Source organism: Oncorhynchus nerka, linkage group LG9a, assembly GCF_034236695.1.
Source record: "Oncorhynchus nerka isolate Pitt River linkage group LG9a, Oner_Uvic_2.0, whole genome shotgun sequence".
NCBI lineage: Eukaryota > Metazoa > Chordata > Actinopteri > Salmoniformes > Salmonidae > Oncorhynchus > Oncorhynchus nerka.
This window is the reverse complement of record NC_088404.1, coordinates 29,672,631-29,684,881: the sequence shown is the minus strand read 5'-3', so window position 1 is coordinate 29,684,881 and position 12,251 is coordinate 29,672,631. Positions and strand designations below refer to the sequence as shown.

Below are 12,251 nucleotides of genomic sequence, written 5' to 3'. Positions count from 1 at the left end.
TCCCCCTTATCTGAGATAGCCTAGTGTTGGACTAGTAACTGAAAGGTTGGAAGATCAAAGCCCCAAGCTGACAAAGTAAAAACAATCTGTTGTTCTGCCCCTGAACAAGTTCCTAGACTGTCATTGAAAATAAGAATTTGTTCTTAACGGACTTGCCTAGTTAAAAAAATAAAAACTATGCAAGAACTATTTAGTAAAGAGCAGTCAGCTGTTATTCAGTCTATAATGGAGTGGCTGGCACAGTCACCAGATCTCAATCCTATTGAGCAGTTGTGGGAGCAGCTTGACCCTATGGTAAGTAAGAAGTGCCTATCAAGCCAATCTAAATTGTGGGAGGTGCTTCAGGAAGCATGGGGTGAAATCTCTTCATATTACCTCAACAAATTGACAACTAGAATGCCAAATGTTTTCAAGGCTGTAATTGCTGCAAATGGAGGATTCTTTGACGAAAGCAAAGTTTGAAGGACACAATTAGTATTTCATTTAAAAATCATCATTATAACCTTGTCAACATCTTGACTATATTTCCTATTCATTTTGAAACTAACTTCATGTATGTTTTCATGTAAAACAAGGACATTTCTAAGTGACCCCAAACCTTTGAACTGTAGTGTACATAGCTACCTCAATTTCTTCGCACACGTTCACATCGACTCAGTGCTGGTACTCCCTGTATATAGCCATGTTATTTGTGACTGATTATTGTTATTCACTGTGTATTTATTTTTGGAATAGGACCAGTAAGTAAGCATTTCACTGTTAGTCTATACGTGTTGTTTTATGAAGCATATGACAAATAAAATGGTATTTTATTTTCCTGGACCAGACACCTTATACACCTTATTAATACACCTCTTAGAGTTAGTTCTCTTTCTGAAAAGAGAGTGTGTGTGTGTGTGTGTGTGTGTTTGTGTGTGTTTTTGTATACAGCTGAGCGAGAGGATAATGGGATAAAACAGCCTATGTTTAAATTCAAGAGCAGTGACATCGTCTGAAGAGAGGAGCGGGGCTGTTGGAAGCCCTTCCTGACTGGAGCTCCTTACCAGGCTGAGCTGTATCCTGAAGCAAAGGGGGGAGGGAGAGATAGAGAGAGAGAGAGAGGGTGGAAACGAGAGAGGGGGAAGAGACAAAGTCAGAGAGTGAGGGAAGGAAAGAGAGAGGGAGGGAGAAAGAGAAAGCAACAGAGGGAGAGAGAAAGAGAAAGAGTGTGATGTCAAACCAGCTGAGCTCAGAAAGTAAACAGAGCTCCAGACTGCAGCATGCTTTCTGCGGTACGGGGACTGCAGCTGGGGGAAAGCCACGGGGGGACCCCTACGCTCCCTCACACAGGCACCCACCACTCCCCCGGGACCCGTGGATCTTCCCTCTTCATCACTCTCTTCATCCTCATCTCCCTGTACCAGGGGCTAGCATGGCCCTACGGTAAGAGCCCCTGCAAAATCAGATATGTCTCTCTCTGTCTCTCCACCCTTCCTCCTGTCTTTATCTCTCCTTCTCTTTTTCTCTTAAAGGGCAGAAAGGCTTTCAGAGTGCCTTGTGAAAGAAGAGCCATACAGTGAGATGTTAAGTAGAAGCTTTTGTAGAGGGAGGAAACAGAGTTTGTTGTTGGTTTGACTTAAAGAACCTGCTGTGGGATCCTGCTTTGGGATCCTGCATGAGTCAACCTCTTGGTGTTTTAACTTGTTATTGTCTACTTAAGAGTCATCACGCTCTTTCTTTCCTCACCCTTTACTTACTGTGCAACATGATTTCATATCTGCTGAGCACTTTAAATTATTAATTTCAACTGACCATCTCTTATCTGAGATATGTGCTGGATCCCAAACAAAGCCACACATTCCTTGTAAATAGATGGAGCCGTTCCGAGCCTGCTTATCATCCTGTTAAACATTTGGCAGTCTGTGTCTATTGACAGAGTGTGGTGGATGAGGTCTGCTCAGAAGCATCCGTCTATTGGCCCTCGTGACCATTTGAACCGCTGCAGGGTGTGTATCATATTGGAGTGAATAATACAGTCTCTGCTGATGTGTCTACCATACTGTGTCTCTCATAACTTTCCAGTGAACTACACAGAGACTTACTAACTATAACTAACACATCCAGGTGTTATGGCAGTACAATAAAGCCTAATGTAAAACGTTTTATGAGGTAGACTACAACCGTTTTAAACACCTGTAATGAAGATACCTCCCTTCGGCGATGAGAGATGTGCCAGAGTTTACTACTTAACTGATAATAAACAGAAATTACAGAGCAGTGAGACTGACTCAGGCTATTAATGTACCAGTTGCTTCAAATTCATTATACAATCAGTTGATGAAGGATGAAATCGGTTGAGCAAAACAGCAATCACTATGGAACTGTGCCTAGAGGGAAGGTTGTGGGTTTGATGGTTTTTCTTAAAGAGCAGAAGTGATTACACACTGGAGCCAAGTATTTGGCGTGAGGGCAGTGCAAGAGAGGAAACGTAAGAGAGAGAGAGACAAAGGGAGAGACAAAGAGAGACGGGGGGGGCAGGAGAGAGATTTAAAAACAAAGACAAAGACAGACAGATAAATCTTTTGAGAATCCTTAACTCTGAGCTGAGTTCAGTCAGCAACAGGCTGCAGGCTGCAGGCTGCCTGGACATTCTTTCCTGTTGAATGTGGGGTACTCCCTCCACTGTGCTTCCAAAGGACCTCTGTTCTTCTTACACATTTCCTACTCTCCAGTCAGTCAATGATGTCTCCTCACAGCTTATTTGGCTAAGATCCCCAGGAGGCTGGTTTAGGCTAATGGGTAGTTAGCAGTTGTAAATAGAGACCAAGGTCACTGGCAGATAGAAGAGAGGGAGAGGGGAGAGGGATAAAAGGAGAAAGAAGGGGGGAGAATTAAGAGGGAATAGGGGAGAGAAAAAGGGGAAAGGGCAGAGTGGAGGTGGGAGAGGTGAGAGGAGAAGAGTGTCACGTTGGCATAAATAGGTCGGGAGACAGGCGCAGGAATGCATAATAGTTTTTTTATTAAGCCCAAATGACGGCGTGCCGTGTAAAGGCACGGGGGCGAAGACCAAACAAACACGTGACAAAACCCAGGGTAGAAACCCAAAACAAAAGAGCGAGGAGCACCTCGAATAAATAACACACGCACAATGATTAACACACAGGACGAGATCCGTAATCATCTGTGCAATTCACAATGGCACGAAAGCCAAAACACACAGCACAGGTACTCACACGCACCATGGACATTGTAACAATAATCGACCACACAATGGAAACCAAAGGGCACACTTATACAAGTACTAATCAGTGGGAATAGGGGACAAGTGTGCGTAATGAAAGTTCTGAAGGGATCTGTGACAAAGAGAGAGTGACGGGGGCAGGGTATGGAGAGTCTGCCATTGATGAGAAAATGTTGGCGAAATTGAGCGTTTGGAAAATAGAATATCATATTGTCTGAAAGAGTTCAGTTCAAGTCTCAAGTTAACAGACCAAATGTATGAAACAAATGTGCAAATTTCAGGCTCCTGTTTGACCTAGATTCCAGTATACATTTTTACACACGATACACAATTGAACAAAAGTGGATAATAGAGAAACGGGTGTATGTATTGAAATGGGCTTGTGGTTTCTTATCAGACAGATGTTTACTTAAAAGCATTGCAGAGGTTGTCCATGGAGATCTATATTTGGGATCAGGATCCATATGTGTGAACAGAGCTACAGTATCCCCAACACACTCCATCCCACATACTGTACACCACACAGGAGGTTGGTGGCACCTTAATTGGGGAGGATGGACTTGTGGTAATGACTGGAGAGGAATGAGTTGAATGGCATCAAATTCATGGTTTGATACCATTCTATTTCCTCCGTTCCAGCCATTATAATGAGCTGTCCTCCCCTCGGCAGCCTCCACTGGTACACCACAAACCCCAGAGGAGTTTCCTGTTCCACGGCCGCTAAATCGCTCAGACCTCAAAATATTAGACATCTGCAGCCAGAGAGCACAGAGAGTCAGCATGCACACAAAAGTGCACACACGAACACACTACAGCTATTCTGCTCTGAGTACGGGGACAATTTCTTTGGTAGCAGATGCAATGTGTCATCTTATTGATTGTCAATGTTTCCTGACACAACAGTGGCGAGGCCACAAGACTCACAGCTCCTGAATCACAACACTTCCTGTGACATAAACACATGTAGCCATCAACAAGCGGCAACAGTGACAAATGTAGATTTTTAACAGCTATGATAGAGCCCTGAATGCAGACGGCATTCATCTCTGATATGACGTTAACTCACTGCTCAGCAATGCTCAGCGCATCAGTTCTCTCGCTCACCCATATGCATGAACGTGCGTACGCATTAACCCATGCATGAACACACGCATGCCCGCGCACTAGCTCTCTGTGGTTTCTGACTCTATTGTGATCTTAATGGTCCTCAGTTGGGGTAGCAGGCTTTATTTAAAGATGCAGTCTACAATATTGTGCCATTTTTAGAGCAGAGGACAGGGAATAGTTTTTTGGGGGGTGTGGGGGGGTGAGTACAGTACTCACAGCTGTGCCTCAAAGCATTTGGATGTGAAATCAGAGATGAGAGGAATGAAAAGAATTGTGTAGACTTTTTATACACAACAAATAAAGAGACTGTAGAGCAACCTTGAGTTTGACCCCAAAATAGACATTTATAAGGGGACTGCCATGAGTTGATATGAGTTGGCATGCTGCCAGGGCTGGAGTGCAAGCTGGTTTATGGTCAATATTAGGATTTTGGCCAATAAAATTCTGCACAATAGGCATATTTTGTGTATCAGTCAGAGCAGCTACATATTGGAAGTGGTGTATCAGTCAGAGCAGCTACATATTGGAAGTGGTGTATCAGTCAGAGCAGCTACATATTGGAAGTGGTGTATCAGTCAGAGCAGCTACATATTGGATGTGGTGTATCAGTCAGAGCAGCTACATATTGGAAGTGGTGTATCAGTCAGAGCAGCTACATATTGGAAGTGGTGTATCAGTCAGAGCAGCTACATATTGGAAGTGGTGTATCAGTCAGAGCAGCTACATATTGGAAGTGGTGTATCAGTCAGAGCAGCTACATATTGGAAGTGGTGTATCAGTCAGAGCAGCTACATATTGGAAGTGGTGTATCAGTCAGAGCAGCTACATATTGGAAGTGGTGTATCAGTCAGAGCAGCTACATATTGGAAGTGGTGTATCAGTCAGAGCAGCTACATATTGGAAGTGGTGTATCAGTCAGAGCAGCTACATATTGGAAGTGGTGTATCAGTCAGAGCAGCTACATATTGGAAGTGGTGTATCAGTCAGAGCAGCTACATATTGGAAGTGGTGTATCAGTCAGAGCAGCTACATATTGGAAGTGGTGTATCAGTCAGAGCAGCTACATATTGGAAGTGGTGTATCAGTCAGAGCAGCTACATATTGGAAGTGGTGTATCAGTCAGAGCAGCTACATATTGCAGCTACATATTGGAAGTGGTGTATCAGTCAGAGCAGCTACATATTGGAAGTGGTGTATCAGTCAGAGCAGCTACATATTGGAAGTGGTGTATCAGTCAGAGCAGCTACATATTGGAAGTGGTGTATCAGTCAGAGCAGCTACATATTGGAAGTGGTGTATCAGTCAGAGCAGCTACATATTGGAAGTGGTGTATCAGTCAGAGCAGCTACATATTGGAAGTGGTGTATCAGTCAGAGCAGCTACATATTGGAAGTGGTGTATCAGTCAGAGCAGCTACATATTGGAAGTGGTGTATCAGTCAGAGCAGCTACATATTGGAAGTGGTGTATCAGTCAGAGCAGCTACATATTGGAAGTGGTGTATCAGTCAGAGCAGCTACATATTGGAAGTGGTGTATCAGTCAGAGCAGCTACATATTGGAAGTGGTGTATCAGTCAGAGCAGCTACATATTGGAAGTGGTGTATCAGTCAGAGCAGCTACATATTGGAAGTGGTGTATCAGTCAGAGCAGCTACATATTGGAAGTGGTGTATCAGTCAGAGCAGCTACATATTGGAAGTGGTGTATCAGTCAGAGCAGCTACATATTGGAAGTGGTGTAGTCAGAGCAGCTCAGAAGTGGTGTATCAGCTACATATTGGAAGTGGTGTATCAGTCAAAGCAGCTACATATTGGAAGTGGTGTATCAGTCAGAGCAGCTACATATTGGAAGTGGTGTATCAGTCAGAGCAGCTACATATTGGAAGTGGTGTATCAGTCAGAGCAGCTACATATTGGAAGTGGTGTATCAGTCAGAGCAGCTACATTTTGGAAGTGGTGTATCAGTCAGAGCAGCTACATATTGGAAGTGGTGTATCAGTCAGAGCAGCTACATATTGGAAGTGGTGTATCAGTCAGAGCAGCTACATATTGGAAGTGGTGTATCAGTCAGAGCAGCTACATATTGGAAGTGGTGTATCAGTCAGAGCAGCTACATATTGGAAGTGGTGTATCAGTCAGAGCAGCTACATATTGGAAGTTGTGTATCAGTCAGAGCAGCTACATATTGGAAGTGGTGTATCAGTCAGAGCAGCTACATATTGGAAGTGGTGTATCAGTCAGAGCAGCTACATATTGGAAGTGGTGTATCAGTCAGAGCAGCTACATTTTGGAAGTGGTGTATCAGTCAGAGCAGCTACATATTGGAAGTGGTGTATCAGTCAGAGCAGCTACATATTGGAAGTGGTGTATCAGTCAGAGCAGCTACATATTGGAAGTGGTGTATCAGTCAGAGCAGCTACATATGGGGTGGGGGATGGGGTGGGGGATGGGGTGGAGGATGGTGTTTTAAAGGGGGAAATGGGGTCTCCTCTCCCCACCATCCACCAGATGACAGGGTTTCTTTGAAGAGGCTCAGATTATTGCTTTTTTGGTTTCCCCGGCTCCTTGACGTTCTTGTCGGAGCATATCTCCCACAACATCTGGGATGGAAAAAACAGATACCAATTACATAAGGCAAGAGTAGCCACACAAACAGCACAGAGATCTGCATGCCTAGCCAAAAGCCTGGAAAAATAACTTACCGGGGAGTTTTCTATTTGTTGGTGTGTTTTTCTTTTTTCTGTTCTAAGCTGTGAGCAGTTAGCACAATTGCGTAGCGCTAGCAGGGCTGTTCACAAGCAACCCAATCAGAAATAGTCTGCAGGCTATGTGAGGAAAGAGAGAAAGACAATATCACAAAACATGCAAGCATTTATTTCTTAATCAAGCTTGTTGTGTGGTAAGGGGTTGTGTACGACTATCAGTGCCCTGGGCAGGAGAGATTGAGCCATGCACAATCCATATCAGGTTGTTACAATGCACCGGTGTGGTTGTGGGCAGATCTGCATAATATTTGCATACAGATAATGGCCTCATACTGTGATTGCCTGTGCACATAGAAAGGGAGCCAAAGAGACTATACAAGATTATGCAAACACAAACATGAAACCTGTGCCTTCAGTTCAAAAGAGGGCAAACAAGGTAAGATTGACACATTCAAAGCCAGGACAGACAGTCTCAGGTTCAATATGTAATGCCTAAAGAAAAGAGGCAGGAGAGAAAGGAGTATAGGAAAATATTTGGTAAGTCTGTGCTATTTCCCTCACACTCTCACAATTATGTTGTCAGGCTTGGCAATTGCAGAAAACACCTAACTTAAAGATAATTAGTAACAAAAATGCATGCCATAGGAAATTTGCACTTATTTTTGCTGGGGTGAAAGTAGATCTAATTTCTTCCCGGTACGAGGACCTCCTAAGTGTACGAAACATTTTTATAGGCCTAATCATAGAATTAGGCTATATAGAACCCTATTAATTAATTTTGAAATCTGTGGACCTGAAAGTAAAGATTTGTATTAGACTATGTTTTAAAACTTCTTAAGGCTAGCGGAAGCCCTCGACAACATCCGCTGAAATGGCAGAGCACGGAATTCAAACATATTTTGTCGAAATATTTAACTTTCATACATTCACAAGTGCAATACACCAAATTAAAGTTTAACTTCTTGTTAATCTAGCCATCGTGTCCGATTTAAAAAGAATAATCTGAGTACAGAGCTAAGCCTCAAAAACAAGCCATACAGATACCTGCCATGTTGTGGAGTCAGTAAAAGTCAGAAATAGCGTTATAAATATTCACTTACCTTTGATGATCTTCATCAGAATGCACTCTCAGGAATCCCAGTTCCACAAGAAATGTTTGTTTTGTTCGATAAAGTTAATATTTATGTCCAAATACCTCCTTTTTGTTAGCGCGTTTAGTTCACCAATCGAAATTCACGAGGCGCGGGCAAGTCCAGATGAAAGTCCAGACAAAAAGTCAAAAAAGTTCTATTACAGTTCGTAGAAACATATCAAGCGATGTATAGAATCAATCTTTAGGATGTTTTTATCATAAATCTTCAATAATGTTTCAACCGGACAATTATTTTTTCTTTAGAAATGAAAAGGAACGCAGCTCGCTCTCACGGCCGCACGCGTGACTTAGCTCATGGCATTCTGCCAGACACCTGGTTCAAACAGCTCTTGTTCGCTCTCCCTTCATGGTAAAAGCCTGAAACAAGGTTATAAAGACTGTTGACATCTAGTGGAAGGCTTATGAAGTGCAATATGACACCATTTACACTGTATATTGGATAGGCAAAGACTTGAAAAACTACTAAACTTAGATTTCCCACTTCCTGGTTGGATTTTTCTCAGGTTTTTGCCTGCCATATGAGTTCTGTTATACTCACCGACATCATTCAAACAGTTTTAGAAACTTCAGCGTGTTTTCTATCCAAATCTACTAATGATATGCATATATTAGCTTCTGGGCCTGAGTAGCAGGCAGTTTACTCTGGGCACGCTTTTCATCCAAATGTGAAAATACTGCCCCCTATCCCAAACAGGTTTTAATGTGTCATAAACACAACCAGTCATGAGGTTTTCATCTGATTGTCAAAGAATTCCTTCAAATGGCTCATGTAGGATACCTGTGCACAGAGGTGTGTTCAAAATATAGTTTAAATATTTTATTTAACTAGGCAAGTAAGTTAAGTTAACAACAAATTATTATTTATAATGACAGCCTAGGAACAGTTGGTTAACTGCCTTGTTCAGTGGCAGAACAACATATTTTTACCTTGTCTGCTTGGGAAATCGATCTAGCAATCTTTCAGTTACTGGCCCAACACCACTAGGCTACCTGCTGCCCCAAGTTTAAACCTCATTTAGATGTTTTTGTGCTTATAAGTTGGTAGGCAATTTGTTAGTCAACTTGCCTATAATTAGATACATACAGTAGGCCTACAGTAGGCCTATAGTTTCTCTTCTGTCATTATTACTTGAAGCTAGTCTAGAATACTACGTAAATAAAGCCTTGCTCACCAGAATATTGCCATAAATCAATAGAATGATCAATGTATGTATTTTCTGTGGTTGAAAATGAAGTACTCTCAGCTTTTATGCCGCTGAAAGAAATTGCACATTTAGGCTACACAAGACTTACTCCAGAGAGTGAATTTCACCATGACATTCAGGGGCCTCTATTGAGACATGCCGTTTGAATGCTGGAATTCTTTTGGAGTGGACCAACATGCACAAGTTAGCCACATTTTTCAAGTGATTTGTTTGACAAATAGATGGAAATATAGGCCAATAAAAAAAACATGTTGGAACGTTTTCACAGTGGTAAAAAAAAGGTTTGCTCCCTATACTTTCAACGCATTTTTCAGAAAAACGTGGGTAAATGGCGTTTACTTGCATTTGCACTCCACTAGGCCTACACCACTACAGGTAGCCTACCCTCTCAGCCGAGGCAATTTTACACACATGAACACACGCAGAACAGGCAGAACAGGTAGCGTACTGGTCAAGAACTATAGGAAACGTGTGATCTCTGTAATTGCAAACAAAGGTTTCTGTACCTGCGTTTCTGATGTATCAAATACTTATGTCATGCAATAAAATGCAAATTAATTACTTAAAAATCATACAATGTGATTTTCTGGATTTTTGTTTTAGATTCCGTCTCTCACAGTTGAAGTGTACCTATGATAAATATTACAGACCTCTACATGCTTTGTAAGTAGGAAAACCTGCAAAATCGGCAGTGTATCAAATACTTGTTCTCCCCACTATACATCTGTTGGTCACAAAAGGTAGGGGTGTGGATCAGAAAACCAGTCAGCATCTGGTGTGACCACTCATCTCCTTCGCATAGCGTCGATCAGGCTCTTGAATGTGGCCTGTGGAATTTTGTACCACGCCTCTTCAATGGCTGTGCGAAGTTGCAGGATATTGGCAGAAACTGGAACACTCTGTTATACAAGTCAATCCAGTGAAAAGCTAAATCAAATCAAATCAAGCTTTATTTATACAGCATATTTCAGACTTCGAATGCAACTCAATGTGCTTTTTACAGGAAAAAATTCATTAAAAACTATGAAAATAATAGCTGAAATATTTACTACACAACAAACATAACATTAAAAAAACTAAAGAATGACAAAAGAACTTAACAAATAAAAAGCATCCTAAGGAAAGCAAAGCAAAAAAAGATGTGTTTTAAGATCTCTTTTAAATGTGTCCACATTTTCAGCCCCCCTCATGTTCTCTGGCAAGCTATTCCGGAGGCTGGGGGCATAATTACTAAAGGCTGCCTCTCCATGCCCCTTGGTTCTTTGGGAAAGTTAATAGGCCAGTGCCAGAGGACCTGAGGGACCTACTTCCTATATAACTTAAAAGCATGTCTGACATATTGGGGTGCCCAATCGTGTATGGAAAAAACAATAGAACATATTAAAATGAATTCTAAAACTTACAGACAGCCAGAGGAAAGAGACCTTAAAAATAGTGTAATGTGTGCTCTCCATCTGGTCTTGGTCAGTACCCATGCTGCAGCATTATGTATGTTTTGCAGTTGACCAATGTCTTCCCAACAATGCTCAATTGGTGACATGTATGACGAGTATGCAGGCCATGGAAGAACTGTAACATGTTCAGCGTCCATCAATTGTGTACAGATTCTTGCGACATGGGTTTGTGCATTAACATGCTGAAACATGAGTTGATGGCAGCAGATGAATGGCACAACAATGGGCCTCAGGATCTCATCACAGTATCTCTGTGCATTAAAATTGGCATTGATAAAATGCAATTGTGTTTGTTGTCCATAGCTTATGCCTGCCATACCGTAACCCCACTGCCACCATGGTGCACTCTGTTCACAACATTGACATCAGCAAACCACTCACCCACACGACTCCATAGACACTGTCTGCCATCTGCCTGGTACAGTTGAAACAATGATTAATCTGTGAAGAGCACATTTCTCCAGTGTGCCAGTGGCCATCGAAGGTGAGCATTTGCCCACTGAAGTCAGTTACGACGCTGAACTGTAGTCAGGTCAAGACCCTGGTGAGAATGACAAGCACGCAGATGAGCTTCCCTGAGATGGTTTCTCAGTTTGTGCAGAAATACTTCGCTTGTGCAAACCCACAGATTCATCGGCTGTCCGGGTGTGCTGGTCTCAGACGATCCCACAGGTGATCAAGTCCGGATGTGGATGTCCTGAGCTGGCATGGCTACACGTAGTCTGAGGTTGTGAGGCCAGTTGGACTTGCTGCAGAATCTATAAAATGAAGTTGGAGGCGGCTTATGGTAGAGAAATTAACATTATATTCTCTGCAGTCAGAAAACCATTTGTACGATCCCTCAAAACTTGAGACATCTGTGCATTTATTTATTCGTTATTTTACCAGGTAAGTTGACTGAGAACACATTGAATGAGCCAATTGTAAACTGGGGATTATTACGTGACCGTGATGGTTTGAGGGCCAGATTGGGAATTTAGCCAGGACACCAGGGTTAACACCCCTACTCTTACGATAAGTGCCATGGGATCTTTAATGACCTCAGAGAGTCAGGACATCCATTTAACATCCCCCTACACAGGGCAGTATCCCCAATTGAAATATTTTTTTAGACCAGAGGAAAGAGTGCCTCCTACTGGCCCTCCAACACCCCTTCCAGCAGCATCTGATCTCCCATCCAGGAACTGACCAGTACCAACCCTGCTTAGCTTCAGAAGCAAGCCAGCAGTGGTATGCAGGGTGGTATGCTGCTGGCATTGTGTTGTGTGCCAAACTGCACATTTTATAGTGGCCTTTCATTATCCCCAGCACGAAGTGCACCTGTGTAATGATCATGCTGTTTAAACAGCTTCTTGATATGCCACACCTGTGAGGTGGATGGATTATCTTGGCAAAAGAGAAATACTCA

At 42.5% G+C, this 12,251-nt stretch overlaps 1 protein-coding gene across 2 annotated transcripts in view; it reads left to right on the top strand.

Moving 5' to 3' along the window:
• Positions 1-1,147: 1,147 nt before the first annotated feature.
• The window catches only part of LOC115134158 (inactive serine protease PAMR1), a 45,426-nt gene continuing 34,322 nt past the window's right edge, over positions 1,148-12,251 (top strand). For both annotated transcript variants that reach the window (XM_029667848.2, XM_029667847.2), the window contains exon 1: positions 1,148-1,422. In XM_029667848.2, the coding sequence (XP_029523708.1) occupies positions 1,260-1,422 (163 nt within the window). In that variant the 5' untranslated portion in view covers positions 1,148-1,259. The remainder of the gene's footprint in view (positions 1,423-12,251) is intronic.